This window comes from Bombina bombina, chromosome 1 (genome assembly GCF_027579735.1).
Source record: "Bombina bombina isolate aBomBom1 chromosome 1, aBomBom1.pri, whole genome shotgun sequence".
NCBI classification, from domain to species: domain Eukaryota; kingdom Metazoa; phylum Chordata; class Amphibia; order Anura; family Bombinatoridae; genus Bombina; species Bombina bombina.
The window spans coordinates 1,122,557,506-1,122,574,483 of record NC_069499.1 but is presented as its reverse complement, the minus strand read 5'-3'; the positions used below and the strand labels follow the sequence as shown (position 1 = coordinate 1,122,574,483).

Here is a 16,978-nt window from a genome sequence, read left to right as displayed (position 1 = left end):
GGTTCCCATAGGAGCCTAAGGAAGTGCGCTCTCGTGAGCTCAATGTTTTCCAGCAATTCGAACACGACCTCGCATTTGCATTGCTGACAACTTGTAATACCACATTAGCATGTGCTGGTATTACACAGAGGAGCACAGATATGGCTTTTATGAAAGGGATATTAAGCGCTCCAACTGTAATCTGGCCCTTAGTGTTTAATGTCCCTTACCAGACGGAGTGGGAAATTGTAAGTGAATTTGAATTAGCCTGCTGGAGATACATCTATATTTTACACACACGCATGTTGAAGAAACTCAAATATTTTCAATTTTTTATTAATATTGTCGCAGCAATACAGACAAGATGCAAAAAAAGGAATTGATTTAGATTCAAACAACACAATATGTTTACAAAAATTATCCCATTCTGCACATGAGGTAATGTAGAAACTTAGTAAATACATATTTCCTATTTTCCTAAAACCATATTTTATCATTGCTAAGCATAGTACCATGCCTGTTCTGAAAATATTTGAACTCTTAAAGGGACAGTAAATTCATAATTAGACATTCATGATTTAGACATAGCCTACAATTTTAAACAACTTTCCAATTTACTTCTATTATTTAATTTGCTTCTATCTCTTGTTATCCTTTGCTGAAAAGTTTATCTAGCTAAGCGCAGGAGCAGCAAAGAACCTAGGTTCTAGCTGCTGATTTGTGGCTGCATATATATACTGATTGTCATTGGCTCATCCATGTGTTAAGTTAGAAACCAGTAATGCATGTCTGCTCCTTCAACAAATAATACCAAGAGAATGAAGCACAGTTGATAATAGAAGTTAACTGGAAAATTGTTTAAAATTGTATGTTCTACCTAAATCATGAAAAAAATTGTTTAAGTTTCATGTCCCTTTAATGTATAAACTGTCATGACATCTTGTCAGAAACAGCCTTTAATCTCTAATAACCTAAACCAATACACAATTCAAAAATGTTATAACAATTAACCAAACCTCAAGATAATATATAAAACAATAAATACATAAATATAAATAACTTAGGTACAGATTTATTTCAACTTAATATGGTTGCCTGTGTCTTTATGCAAATTGGTACATACACAATTCAAAAACATAACAATTAACCAAACTTTAAGATAATATATAAAACAATAAATACATAAATATAAATAACTGTCATGTACAGATGTATTTCAACTTAACATGGTTGCCTGTGTCTTGATGCAAAATGGTGCAGATATTGCATAAAGCACGAGCAATTATAAATAAATATTAACCAATTATTTATGTAAACATTGCAAACATTTTTTTTATAAATAGTCACATAAAAATAAATATATCAAATAAATATACAAAATAATTTAACATTTTTGATGTAAATAAACTCAGATGCTTTGCGCACTTGAAAAGTCTGAAGCATTGAGCAGTCACCAAACATATATATATATAAATTTAGAGATTTTTTTTTCTAACACAATATCCCCTACGTTTACTAGAATTTGTGAAATATTCACTACTTTTTTTTTTAGCTTACTATTTTGCAAGAGTTTCAGTTGATGATACAGAACTGCAGATACAGCTGATTAGGAGACAGGTGTAGATTGTTTAAATATTAAACAGAAGTTCTACCCCCTGGTTTATATTTGTTACTCCCACTACTGAGCTCCTAGTGCTTTCTGGACACTCAGCATAAACTTTTGCAGATTTGACAAGATCAGTAATGTTCCAGCTTGTTCATGGAAGGTGGAAGGATAAGAAGGCACTCCGTGGGAAGGGAAGTTCACATCCATTATACCCTGTGTATCCATCTGTGGAAAGAAAAATAGGTTTATTTAGAGATTAAATATTTCTCATTAACAAAAAGGCAGGATGGCTGAGCAGGGGTGAACTACACTGTAACTAGCGATGGGCGAAGTGTCATTTGTTTAGTAGAACAAATAGTCCTGTGGAAATTCATTTTGGACAATTTAATGTTGATAAGGATGAAAACCCATTAAAATTCGTTGTAATTTCTGGTTTTCGAATGTTCCTTTCATTTTCGAATGTTCATAATTAGATTGAATATACACATTTAAAATTGTAAATCTAACGTTCAATCTACCAAATACTTTTCAGAACAGAAGTTCTATAGTTCATGTGGTAGGGAATTAAGTATATTCATACATAATAGATACAACTATGTTAATTTGAATATTGCATAATTTGAATATTACATTTAAAGAGAGCATTAGAAATACTATTACAAATATATCAAATCGAATTATTAGAAAAATTCTAATAGAATTTGACATTATTACATTAAACAAATGTTAGAATGTTGTACAAACAATCGAAATTCGAAACAAACAAATGTGTTAAAATTTGTTTTCGAATGTTGCAAAACATTCGCCCATCCCTAACGGCATCTTTGTCCTGGCTTTGCAGTGCTGGAGGTTTACATGCACTAAACTTGCTCAGAATGTGCATAGCACAGGAAGAAGGGACTATAGGGTTTCTACAAAGAGGTGCTCTGCTGTGTATAGCACAGTATATTATAAATGGAAGTATATATGTGTGTGTGTGGGGGGGGGGGGGGGGAAGAGCTCACTCCAGTTTCTCCATTGTCTCCAGTCTTACATGCGCCAATGTAATAATGTACAGTTGATTAACCTAAGCTCTCTAATCTTTAGTGAATCAGCTGTGTAGAATAATGTACTCCTATAATTCCATTATAGCAACATAACTGGAAGAATTCATTAACAATTCAAAGCACTCTCCAATGTGTGCAGTAATGGGAAGGGGGCTCAGAAGCATTACGATTCTTCAGTTTCTGTTATAGTACTGGACTTGTTCACTAAAGTTTATAATCTCTCCCTTCCATGACTAGGTTCCACAGCACAACACAGGCCTTGCAGACTAAGTATATATTGGGGCAGTAACATTTTCTTTTACATTTCACGTTATGTGAGATACTCTCTAGTACAATTGAATAGTGAAAAAGTGGCAATATCCAGACACAACAAGGCCAATAATGATCACATGTGGAGGCCATTTTATATCGCTGGGTTCTAGTCTACATAAAATTAAGATAATTTCCAGGAAACTAAACCTCTAACTCTTGTGTTAGTTTCTTGGCAAAAAGGTTTTCTGTTGTATAGAGAAAAAAGCAGAGTTCTCCCTAACTGGTTAATATGATGGCAGTGCCATATGTACGGCTAGTTATAGAAATGTAGCTAAGGATTTAGAATGTTAAAGCACAAAGAATGTTCTGTGATTAGAATTTCACTATAATTATCCATAGTGCACTCTTAGATAGTTCCTCTGCCCATGCTTGTGCCAGTAGGCTGTACAGAGACATAATTCTTTCTTCCCTAGGCTTCTCACCTCTTCCCTGAAGTTGCTCAGCAGGTCTCTGATGTCTATGCCCAGCCTGGTAAGAAGGTCTTGGGGGAGGTGAACTGGGAGACTCCGCACTAAACTATGGAAATCCCGAAGACCACTGACAATCTGAGAGAAGCAGCCTTCCTGTTGTGGGGGAAGGAGAGAGAAGATTAATGATTTGCTTTTTGTTTTAAAAGGTAATGTGCAGCATTGTCAAGTTACCAAGATTCACCAACAGCCTCTCTTCAGCTGTTTTGTTAGTCTATGCAATCCATTCACTAAATAACAGAGCTTTACACAATAACATAGAAGTTGGTGACATGGAAGAGAAACTCTTTTAAGGCATAATGATACACCACACACATATTTAGTGTGTGGGTAACTTTATCAATGAAGCTGCATGGCATAGTAACATTAATAGCACAAACATAATTAATATACTTACCACCATAATAATAAATACAGTATTGATTGAAATATAAACACTCTACAATTACATAATGCAGCAAGATAACTATCTGTTTATTGGTAATCAGCTCTGTAATGGAATGCAGCTGCCATATAGTGTGCAGAATATTCATTGTTACTTTATAGATTCTTTCTACCACAAACAGAGCATTCTTTTCATTATCAATGTATAGAAACTATTATATATTTATTACTGTATAGAAACTATTATATACTGCAACTAAATCATTTTTAACAGTTTTTTGCTGTCACTCACCAAGTTAAAGCTGACAACTTCACATTTGTCTAGATGACTGACAAATAGTCCCAGCTGCTTCCTGATAAGTCCCAGCTCCTCTTCATTGCACAGTTCATGATGCTCGCACTGAAAAAAGAGCAGCACACATTTCACACTTTGCTTATATTACTGTTCTTTGTCTTTCACTCATAACTACCCTTGCAGCCAGTATATACTGTTTTGCAAATTTTGCAGTTGGGCAAGACTTGTTAAGTATTTACAATGATTTAATTTTGTGTGGAAAAAAAGGAAGGTGGCATGTGCCCAGTGCCAAGATAAACATGGCATGCCAGAATAACAAAGCACGACTTGCCAATCTAAGAAGGAACAGAAAGCCTTTTTACCCACTGGTTTCTGTAAGAGCACTGTCATTTCCTAAACATTACATGTGTTCAGTTAGCCTATGCCTATGAGTGGCTCATTTACAGACAGTTGTGGCAAGCTAGTGGCACCCTTACATAAGACATACTGGCTGGCACATTGGACAAGGGAACCTATGATTTAGTAGCTTGGAAAGTGCCTTTTGGGGCTCAGCACAACCACAATGTCTCAGTACAAGATGACAGAGGACACCTCAATGATAGAGAGACTCAGAGATGGCAAAATATGACACTTACCATCATGTCCCGCAGTTCCTCTGCTTTTACAGTAATTTTCCGACTGAATTCCAGACTATTATCCAAAAAATCAACATCTGCTGATAAACGTCCAGGGAGTGGGGATGAGAGAACACCCATACTGAGGCACAGGAGGATGCAAACTTCTAAAAAGAGGAAACCAAGTCAGCTGCTGAGGGTATGATTAACATTCATGCATAGATAAACCACATATGGCATTCTTTTTAAATCTCTAGATTGTTTCAGTCATTTCTGTCTGTGCATTCTGTATCCTGTATTTCTATGTTCCCAGCCTATCTATTTCCCTACTTTCTTCAAATTCTTTCTTATTCAACTTCTCTCCTTTCCCTCTCTGCCCTTCCTCATTTTTTTACATTCTCTCTTTCCTCCCCCAGGACATCATACCTGACATTCCTCCAACTTACACAAATCAAAGCCAACTGCTGCTTAACTCCTGCACACCCGCAGCTCAGAGGAAGAATACAAGATTTTCTAGACAATTTACCAACAAAATGCTCATATCAAATCTAAGTATGCAATAATATATATCCTCAAGAAAATCCTCCCCACCCCCTCCCACAAATATGGATTCAAATTCACTAAGAAAGCTCTTCAACTTCATCAGTTTAAATGTATGTGCGTAGAAATAGAATGAGAGGTTTTGTGAGCTTTAGTGAACATGCTAAATTGAATTGCAAAGGCTGGAGAGACCACTTAGTGAATTATGCCTATTAAATGTATCTCCATTCTTAACCTCTCCTGCATCCACAAATATGGTGTCTGTATACCTATTGTGCTACTCACCTGTAACAAAAACCATTCTTTCAAATACTTAGAGGTACCCCGGGTTGCAAGTTGCTATTGTTTTGGTTGTATGAGCCTGTATAGGGGCAGAGTGACCCATCCTGGGATCTCTAAGGCTTTTATAGTGATTTTGGTTAAATTGGAATTGCCACAGTGACGTAATACAGAAATTGCTTCATGTTATGACACTAGCACATTAGACAACTACCTGACTAATTCTCACTACTAAATGGAGTGATAAGTAGATAGACAGACAGATAGATAGATAGATAGATAGATAGATAGATAGATAAACAAAATAGATTAATGTTTGAATATACTGTATATTATTTACTAAGTAGGAAAAAACATACCAGAATTCAAGGCTGTGTCTAGCCCTGAATCATTATTGTGCTGTAGTCGAAAAGTAATCATCATTATACACAGCATTGTTTATAATCATCCATTCCACATACGTGTATTATTATTGCCATGTATATACTTATTTAGTGTATTATAGCAATATTTGTACAAAAAGGTCTAATTATTTATTAAGTGTATTATAGCAATATCAATATCTGTATAAAAAAGTTTAATTATTTAGTGTATTATAAGAATATCAATAAAATGGTTGAAATGATAAAAAAACACTGTATCTTCATAATAATCACGTGGGTGCTTTGATCATCAATATACAATGGTTCATGTTCATTATAAGTTTATAGAGCTTGCCGATATTATAGAGACAGGATGTTAATCAAGGTTCATATACTCAGCATTTACCACAGGGGTTAATACATTTATTTACAATTGAGGAGACAGCTCAAATGTTGCTAGGCCACCCAAGTATATAGTTATCTGTATATCCAGAATAATACAGAAAGATAGGAGCAATAAGATCTGTATTAGTATGTAAATACCGATTATCATTATACTTTATTATAACTGTATCAGTACTCCTTATTATGACACAATGCTGCCTATTTACTATTATATATTTCTGTGTAGCAATGTTAATGTTATACTTACTTAATATACAGTGCAGTTTACTCATTATCTAGTATAAATGTGCAGCATTATTAATTATACAATGCAGGATGTTCACTGTAAGCTAACATTTACTCATACTGTACATTGTGGTCATTACTAGAGTGCTTATCTCATTATTATTATTCAGTACAATGGGTCAGTAAACAGTGCATTGTTGCGTATTAGCTTTTTTTCCCAGTATGTGCCTTTTACCTGTGTGTGTGTATATACAGTATCTCACAAAAATGAGTACACCCCTCACATTTTTGTAAATATTTTATTATATCTATTCATGTGACAACACTGAAAAAATAACACTTTGCTACAATGTAAAGTAGTGAGTGTACAGACTGTATAACAGTGTAAATTTGCTGTCCCCTTAAAATAACTCAACACACAGCCATTAATGTCTAAACCTATGGCAACAAAAGTGAGTACACCCCTAAGTGGAAATGTAGCCACCATTATTTTCCAGCACTGCCTTAACCCTTATGGGCATGGAGTTCACCAGAGCTTCACATGTTGCCACTGGAGTCCTCTTCCACTCCTCCATGACGACATCACGGAGCTGGTGGATGTTAGAGACCTTGCGCTCCCCCACCTTCCGTTTGAGGATGCCCCACAGATGCTCAATAGGGTTTAGGTCTGGAGACATGCTTGGCCAGTCCATCACCTTTACCCTCAGCTTCTTTAGCAAGACAGTGGTTGTCTTGGAGGTGTGTTTGGGGTCGTTATCATGTTGGAATACTGCACTGCGGCCCAGTCTCCGAAGGGAGGGGATCATGCTCTGCTTCAGTATGTCACAGTACATGTTGGCATTCATGGTTCCCTCAATGAACTGTAGCTCCCCAGTGCCGGCAGCACTCATGCAGGCCCAGACCATGACACTCCCACCACCATGCTTGACTGTAGGCAAGACACACTTGTCTTTGTACTCCTCATCTGGTTGACACCATCTGAACCAAATAAGTTTATCTTGGTCTCATCGGACCACAGGACATGGTTACAGGAATCCATGTCCTTAGACTGCTTGTCTTCAGCAAACTGTTTGCAGGCTTTCTTGTGCATCATCTTTAGAAGAGGCTTCCTTCTGGGACGACAGCCATGCAAACCAATTTGATGCAGTATGAGGCGTATGGTCTGAGCACTGACAGGCTGACCCCCCACCCCTTCAACCTCTGCAGCAATGCTGGCAGCACTCATACGTCTATTTCCCAAAGAGAACCTCTGGATATGACGCTGAGCATGTGCACTCAACTTCTTTGGTCGACCATGGCGAGGCCTGTTCCGAGTGAAACCTGTCCTGTGAAACCGCTGTATGGTGTTGCCCACCGTGCTGCAGCTCAGTTTTAGGGTCTTGGAAATCTTCTTATAGCCTAGGCCATCTTTATGTAGAGCAACAATTCTTTTTTCAGATCCTCAGAAAGTTCTTTGCCATGAGGTGCCATGTTGAACTTCCAGTGACCAGTGTGAGAGCGATAATACAAAATTTAACACACCTGCTCCCCATTCACACCTGAGACCTTGTAACACTAATGAGTCACATGACACTGGGGAAGGAAAATGGCTAATTAGGCCCAATTTGGACATTTCCACTTAGGGGTGTACTCACTTCTGTTGCCAACGGTTTAGACATTAATGACTCTGTGTTGAGCTATTTTGAGGGGACAGCAAATTTACACTGTTATACAAGCTGTACACTCACTACTTTACATTGTAGCAAGTGTCATTTCTTCAGTGTTGTCACATGAAAAGATATAATAAAATATTTACAAAAATGTGTTTGATGAATAGCAAAAGGGCTTGGGTGAGGCATAACCAAAATGAGTGGAAGAAGAACATCCCAAACTGTAATACGAGGGTAGACCAGTAAGTCCTGATCCTGTCATAGCAAGAAAACACTCAGACCCATGAAATATTTTTGTATTTCTCAACATAATCCCCCTTTAGCATTCTTCTCAAGAAGTTTGTTGACTGTTCAGCCACTCCAAAGCAGCCACCATCACTTTATCATTGCCCTTCACAAACAATCATTCAGGTTATAGTCACTGTGGCAAAATCTGGTGAATAAGGGGAGTGATTCAGCATTTTTAATCCAGCTTCAGCAATTGCTGCCATTGCAAAAAAAAGGCTTTACATGGGGGGCATTTTCTTAGTGGAACAGTATTTTCTGACTTAACTTGCTAAGTCTCTTCTCTTTAATTGCTTTTTGAAATGTTACAATCAAGAGTTAGTTGTAAGTTGTTGTCAATCATCAAAATTCCCTCTGCATCCCAAAACAAGGACAATATAACCTTGTCAGCACTTGCTTGGAAACAAATTTTCTTAGGGGTAAGAGGCCGTGGTGCTTTCACTGGTTGGATTGTGCTTTTGTCTCAGGATTAAAGTGGTGTATCTACAACACATTCATATGTACTGAACCATTGCAGAGTCAAGAAATCAAGTGAGTGAAAATTGGAGAGTTGAAGACATATGTGTGGGCTTCCAATAGATGGACTTGTTTGAAAACTGCCATTGAATTTAAAATTCATTGATTAATATGAGGTTGTATTTGTCTTGATATAAATATATGTATATAGTGAGAGTGGTACTAACCTGAATCATATGCTTCTTCCATGTGTGATGTGAAGAAAAGTGGAAATATTCACAGAGGGAATTGAGTCTTTATCTTATAATAGGAATATTGTTCTTCATGATGTAAATGTGTGCTCATAGATATGTAGGACACAGAGAATTGGGGGATATCCTCTCCATGCACCTGAAGGTCAAAAACTCACTGCCATGGAGAGGATTCTCGCCAAATCTTTGGGGGGGGGGGTTCTTAGCATTATTTTGCAAAGTAGGTGTCTCTCCTTCACTCTCAGATCTCTTAAGAAAAAAAATCACCTTTTTTAAAGTCTTTTAGGAACCTTGCAGTACTGATGAGATGTATTGGATCATCTCACCAGAGCGGAGAAGTTTACATCATTAGGCCCTGGGGTCAGATGATCTAAAGCTCCCCTCTCTGGTGAGATTATCTAAAAAAAGCTTTTGTCAATAATGTAGGGTCCCCTCAAAGGATTTTAGAAAAGTAAATTTTAGCTTCAGAGCTGTTTATCTCACATATACAGTGAACTGAATGTGAAGGAGACACCTACATTACAATATAATGCTAAAAAAAAGAAACTCCCAAAGATTTTAAGCGATTTCTCATTTCTCTTCATGACTGTGAGTTTTTGATCATCAGGCTCAATGTGGCTTCCTGGTTTGCATGATAGCACATCATGATCACTACAGCACAGCATTACCAACCAAATACATACACAGTACAAGTCATCCACCCAACTAAAACTGTCAATTTGATGGTTATTTATATACAGTATATGAGCAATCATGGGTGTATGTAGAATCCAGGGGGCAAATAGTAACAATATGCTCTGGCAATTAGGGTAGTATAGAAAAAATGATATATATATATATATATATGACATATCTGTAAGGCAAAATTTTTAAACAGGCTTCTTAATGAAATGTGGGTGCGCTTTGCACTACATTTGAATAATTAATGTATCCATAATGCAAGTACATTGCTATTACCAGTGAATATATTGTTATTACACTCTGGGACATGTTTTTTTGGTATAATTCAGCATGTTTACTGTCATCAGTCTATTGTTATTCATTGCTATTGTAAATTACTGTATTAAGTCATTTACAGGATATTTTACTGTCCAAGTCCGGGTACATTTATTCACACTTTCTTTTTAACTCTATTACTCATAGTAATAATGTTATCCAAGTTAAGAACTGTGTGATTGAAATGCAAGTCACCAATCTTTTTCCATAAAGTTCCAATATTTCCTATGTTTTTCGGGAAACTGACATACATGTGAATGCTGACTAATGTGGAACAAAGTGTTCCTGCGCACATATTCCCTTTGCTCTCTCTCTATACTCAGCAATATATTCTCTCTTCTGCTTGAACCTCCTCTCATCCTCTAAAACATTCTAGCACTGTCTCTGTTAACACATTCTAGCGCTCTCTTTCACATTATCATTTTCTGTTCTCACTCTTGTTTGCTGTTTTCCGAGTCGTTATGACCAAGCATGCACTTTCTTCCTGGCATTTTACTGGTTTCCTGTCAGATTCACAGTAGGAGCTGGGAACTGAAATAGGTTTTACGCCTGTTTCTATGGCAGGGAACAAAATATAAGGAGGAGCATAATTGGAAACTGCTATATACTTCTGTAGAATGCACTCAGTTCTATTACTCTCAGTCTCTGACTGACCGGCTGATGAGTAAGGTGATGAATGGCTGACAGGTGCACAATTAGATATATCATTATATTCATATTTATGCCTGTAAATTGCAAGCTCTTCTAGACACAACCCTTCTCTTCCTCCTGTATTAATTTGATTAATTTGGTCTGTTTCATGTCTCTGTATTGGACCATGAATCAGTGTCATTGTCTATTCCTGCTCATCTACCCAGTGCTACAGAATTTGGAGGCTCTTTAATAAATGCTAATTGGCTGATTTATGTTCAGGCTTGCTGATTATACGTGGAACTGCCATCTTCTCTATTCAAAAAATGTAAACATTTCTATAATTTTGCATGAAGGTAAAAATTATTTTTACTTACACTATACATGATCCTAGAGTTTACAGTATATACATTGTTTACAATTATAATGTATGTAGGCGCATTAGGTGCATTGTTCTATTCCTCTTGAGGACCATTCTAAATAACCTTTCTAAAATATCGAAGAACGGATAGGAATGTCTATAAAGCATTAGTGTATAAAGTATAAGCAACATTAAAAAGTGACGTTTTAGTCATTTAGCACAAAAGTACGTGGCCCTAGATGTAAATGCAGGAATATGAAAATGTGCTCCTTTAGTTATATGTTAAATCAAAGTAAACATAAAAAGAAACAGATTGTGCTAAAAACAAAAAAAAAAAACTTTCTTGCCTTCTTGTAAAATGAGCACTTAGAAATTATCAGTAGAGCTACTGCCTTCAGTGAGATAAGGGAGCTGAAATTGCACTTAAGTTCTACTATCACATGATTTTTCAGCAAAATAATCTACTAAAATAAACTGGCTGCGGCTAATGCAGGGGTCTCCTAGCTACCACTTTAAAGGTTAAGCGACTCCTTTGGCTTCCTGTGAAGACTACAACCTACTTGTGGGGCTGTAACAGGAAGTAATGGACACTGCGCTAATTAAGTTAAAATAACAAAGAAATAAAAAGTAAAATCCTTTTAAAATCTTGAATAATATATATTGCAATAATTTATATTAAGTATAACCCACTGATTAATGTTTATCACAACAATGAAACAGACTATGTTATATCCCTTCACGGAAAACACTGTAATTTGATTTGTATTTTCTTTAAAAAATGCTATCAATGACGGGTGCTCCCTGTCACATTTCCTGTCACGTGAGATTTTCCATTCCAGAGTGCTTCATAACTTTCTATAGTAGGCAGCTCAACACACTCAGTAGGAGTTCCAGGTTCTCTAAATATGTGTTTTATGACCCTGTGATATTTCTCCCTAAAGAGAAATGAAACCCACATTTTTTTCTTCATAATTCATACAGGACATACAATTTTTAACAACTTTCCAATTTACATTTACGCACACACATCCAGAGTTTGGCCAATTCTCCTCAAATTCCTACAAACATGTATGGATCCTGTTGGATCAATTCTTTATTTACATAAATAAAGCTCAATCAATTGGCATTTAATAAAAATGTTTTTCAATAAGTGTTATAAACTTCAGTCCTTCCCAAAAAGCCAACTTTTAAATGGCTCTACTAGTGCAAAAACAAAATGCTCTAATGTGTTTAATTATTTAATTAAGTGCTCTGCGCTAACTAATTTAACTCCTGCAAAATGTATAAACACATAGAGCCAGCTCCCTTGGCTGGTGATTGGTAGCTACATACATATGCTGCCCCTAAATGGCTCACCAGTTGCTAGGGTATTTAACAAATGTTTAACCAGTTTAGGAGGATTAAACACATAATTAAAGGGACAGCCTACTAGAAAAATGTTATTGTTTAAAAATATATATGATTTCTTCTTTACACAATCACCAGTTTTGCATAACCAGCACTTTTATATTAATACACATTTTACCTCTGTGATTACCTTTTATCTAGGCCTCTGCAGACTGCCCCTTATTTCAGTAATTATGACAGACATGCCTTTTAGCCAATCAGTGCTGACATAAATATCTCCACAAGAATGAACACAATGTTATCTATATGACACACATGAGCTAGCGCTGTCTTGCTGTGAAAAAACATCAAAATGCACTAGAGGCAGCGTTTAAGGGCTTAGAAATCATTTTATGAGCCTACCTAGGTTTAGCTTTCAACAAAGACCACCAAGTGAACAAAGCAAATTTGATGATATAGGTAAAAAAAAAAATTAAAATCGTATTGCATGCAATATCATGAAAGTTTAATTTTGACTTGACTGCCCCTTTAAGGATTCATGCAAGCTCAATAACAAAATGCTCTAACTCATTGGCACATTTTATTTGGCACTAGTATGTCTTTGTATGTATTTCCCTTTTTTGTGCAGTTAGTGGCTAAGTCATTTTGAATGACTCAACGAAATTCTTTAAATTTGGCCCGTTAGAGGAACTCAAGGAATTGAACTGGGGAAAAAAATAATCAACAACTGGTTTCAATAATACAAATTTATCAACTCAACATCTCAAGTTGGTGCCAAGTCCAGCCAAACATATCCACATCCTACGACATCAATGACTTTGTGTGTAAATCTTCAAGTATGTTTATATTATACAGAATAATGAATACTAACATGTAACAGAACACTGCACATAGCATGTTTCATAAATGTCCAGCAGATTAATATTCTGTATTCTTATGAATCAATGTTTTTTTTTTGTTTTTTTTTTTATTGAAGTATATCTTAAAGCATACAGAGAATATATAGAACAAAAAAGTAATTGCAATGCGATACATACAGCAGATCAACATTTCTACATTAACCAATTGATCGATAGACATGAAGTATAACAATTTTCAATATTGCAGGGTTAAAGGTACATGTCTGCATAGGGTCGTATTTAGATGGTATGCCAACAAAAGTGTAAACCCTTCGATTGCCTCATGAGGCCACTTTTGGACCTCCCACACTTATAAGACATTTAGAGTAAAGGTGGGTGTTTTGAAATAAAGGAGGCTACTCTTGAGCCCCTTGTGAGTAACCTCATTTTAATTTTAATATACAACACTAGCAACAGGAAGATGCAATAACACAGTAGAATTAGGAAATGGTAAAATGAAAAGTCCCCCAAACACATAGGAGGCCACGATAGGTCTCCTTAATTTATAGATAGGCAACCTTAGAGGGGCAACAAACTGTGATTATATAGGGTTGAATTAGGAATAGCGTCTCAAGAAATATTAATGCGACCAAATAAAGGGCAGGGGAGAAGAAATCTTTAAATCATTTTACCCTAGGTAGATTAGGAAGTAGTTTAAGTAATTCATAAACAATATGAGGCCAAAGAGAAAGCAGGAACTTATTTGTCTTCTGTAAAGACGCAGGCCACAGTTTACTAATGTCAAAGAAGGAATTAGTATGAGTTAGTGGTGGGGGTAATAATGATTGTATTATCTGTTCTGCTGACACTTCTTGATTAGGAACTATGGGTATAAAAAAAAAAAAAAAATAGCAGGATACTCTAATGGGTCAGAATAAATGAATTATGTGAATGAACAGGGCTCTTCAAGTGTTTTCAGATCTTGAGATCGTCATTAAAAAGAGCATGTTCTATTTCTGAGTGATGTTTACTTTGATGGAGTAATAAACTAAGTGTGCACTGTGTCTTAAAAGGCATATTTAAAAGCTATCTCCCATATTAACGATTTAACCACATTAAAATCAATGGCGTTTTGCACTGAGCTTAGCTCATAATACTTACAACTCAGGAACCTGAGAGTATATCAATAACACATGTAAAACTATGCATAAACAGTACCCTCATTATGATGACATTTCAACATGAGAATAGCAAAAATAAGCCCAGATTCCCAATTAGGTGAAGCGGCTCAGCTTGGGGAATAGAATAGGAGTCATGTCAGAATTTCAATAAAGTAACTATGATGCTTTGATCTGAGAGCCTAAAAATCACACACAGGAATGTGAGCTTTACATGTATCGCCCCCAGTTAATGATCCAGTAAAGTCAGCCTACCCCTACTTTATATGCGCAACTGCACCGGTACCAAGGCTCAGCTAGGGGAAAGTCCATGGCACATCTCCGATAGCCGCTGTCGCCGGGCCATTGAGGAGGAGGTAAGAAAACATCATGGGACTTAGACCCATCAGAAAGTTGTACTTGTTTGTTGTCTGAGGAGATTGTATCCGTACAGATCGGCAAGGCGTGGGTACTCTGCTCCTCTGAAGGATTGAGCTCACCAGAAGCCTCTCTCTGCTTCCCGTGAGTTCCGGCCCGCTCACTCACGGCAACCGCAGACCAAGGTGACTGAGCCCTCAGTGGGATCTCTTCTTCCGTTAACTTCTTGGGTGGATCTTCCCAATTTATCGCTGACGGTGTATTGGCCCCAATATCGGTCTCAGCGGGTGATTGCGCTTGTTGTAGGATTATAGGAGTCCGTAATCCATCATGGGTGTCACAGGATTGCTGGCGTGTGCCAAACTCATTGGCTATTAGGGAGCATAGTCTCTGAAAATGTTCCTCAAGAAGGGTACATATCGTGGCCTCGAGCGCTTGCGAATAGAGTGCCATTTCTCCCCTGATACAGTAGGGGACATAAGGTATTTCACAAGATAAGGAAGGTTCTGCAGTGTCTTGCGGTTTTCACTGCTCATTAACGACAGAGGCACATAAGTGCCCTGCCGGGGGGTAAATAGTAGGCCGCAACCTTTAAAGTGCTCCGGTAGGCTGAATCCAACGTCAAATCCAAAAACAATGGTATCATTCACACTAGCCTTCTCTTCTGTAGAATTAAAGATGAAAACCAGTGTTCGATGAAGAGTTGGAGAGAAGATTGTATAAGGATTTATATTAAGCTTTGAAGGAGTAGACAGCCTTGCGACCTATCATGGCCGCCGCCCGGAAGTTCCCCCATGAATCAATGTTTATATTAAACATGGATCTAGCAGCATCTGGGCATTTTCATAGGAAAAAACTGCTTGAATTCAAAATGGAGTGCATAAAAAAACAAAACATAAAATCAATAGATTTGTACATTTCTTAAAACACATTGTTATTCACCTTGATTTAATCCCTTGATTGTCTTAATCGTGCGAAAGGTGGTGCATCAACCATACAGGACTTTAAATATGTGTTTAAACCCTTTTAGGGTGAATTAGAGCATACCATTTTTTTAAATCTAAAATATCCCTTTATTGTCCAATATTAATCTATGAGGAGAGAGGTAGTGAAATATTGTGGTCTGATTAATAGTAGTAGTTGCTTATTGAATCCATTTTTTTCCTGTTTGGATTATTTCTGAATCAAGAACTAAATAATATCCAATAAAGGGCCTGATTACAAGTGGAGCGCTAAATGCAAGCGATATTAGCGCTCCACTTTGTAATACCAGCGCACGATAATGTGCGCTGGTATTACAAGGTAATTGCAATGTGAACGCAAGCTCACGTTCGCATTTCTAGGAAGCATTGCGCTCACGAGAGCGCGCTTCCATAGGCTCCTATGGGATCCTCGTTCTGATGCCACCACAGATGGCATCAGAACCTCGCACTCTTACCTGTATATATGTACAGGCAGTCCCCAGGTTACGAAAAAAGAAAGGTTCTGTAGGTTTGTTCTTAAGTTGAATTTGTATGTACGTTGGAACAGGCACTTTTTTTAGGTGAAAATCTAGCCAAACATTTTTTTTATTTTGGATAGCATAGGGAAAAGTTTGTTTTGCTATCTGTGCCCCTGTTCAGAAAATTTCACATCACTTTCTGTCCTTGTGACGATTGGATTTTGAGTATTTCGAGTTATCCTGGAAAGAAAGATTGGCGATAAAGCTCTATTTTCTCCGTTTGTAATACGAGTTGTACTTAAAGTGAATGTAAACTTTCAAGAATGAGTACCCATTTTTTTAAAATACTATTAAAAACAAGGGCACTTTCATTCATGAAAGTTTACATTTCACCAGTTTTCTTAAAATACTTACCTTTTCTTCTTGAAGCCGCTCCAGCGCTTCACCAGCCCATCGCAAGCCTCTTCATACGTCAGCAATGACGATTCCGGCATCCTCCAATCATGGCTTCCCCACCGGGGGAATCATTGCCTGAGGCAACGCCGTGATTGGAGGAAGCCGGTTTCGTAATTGCTGTGTAAGTTAACCAGGAAGAAGCAGGCGGGGGCATCGTTTCAGATCGGCGATCCGGCTTTTCAGAAGAAAAAGGTAAGTATTTTTAAAATACAGTGCAA

General features: G+C 37.0%; 1 protein-coding gene across 1 annotated transcript; it reads right to left on the bottom strand.

Moving 5' to 3' along the window:
* Positions 1-299: 299 nt before the first annotated feature.
* CSF3 (colony stimulating factor 3) lies at positions 300-5,053 on the bottom strand. The gene is made up of 4 exons (XM_053694014.1): positions 4,725-5,053; positions 4,087-4,194; positions 3,366-3,506; positions 300-1,810 (listed from the first exon to the last, which is right to left on the bottom strand). Exons 1-4 carry the CDS (start codon positions 4,842-4,844, stop codon positions 1,658-1,660), a joined length of 522 nt encoding a protein of 173 aa, XP_053549989.1. The 5' UTR covers positions 4,845-5,053; the 3' UTR covers positions 300-1,657.
* Between the last annotated feature and the right edge of the window lie 11,925 nt (positions 5,054-16,978).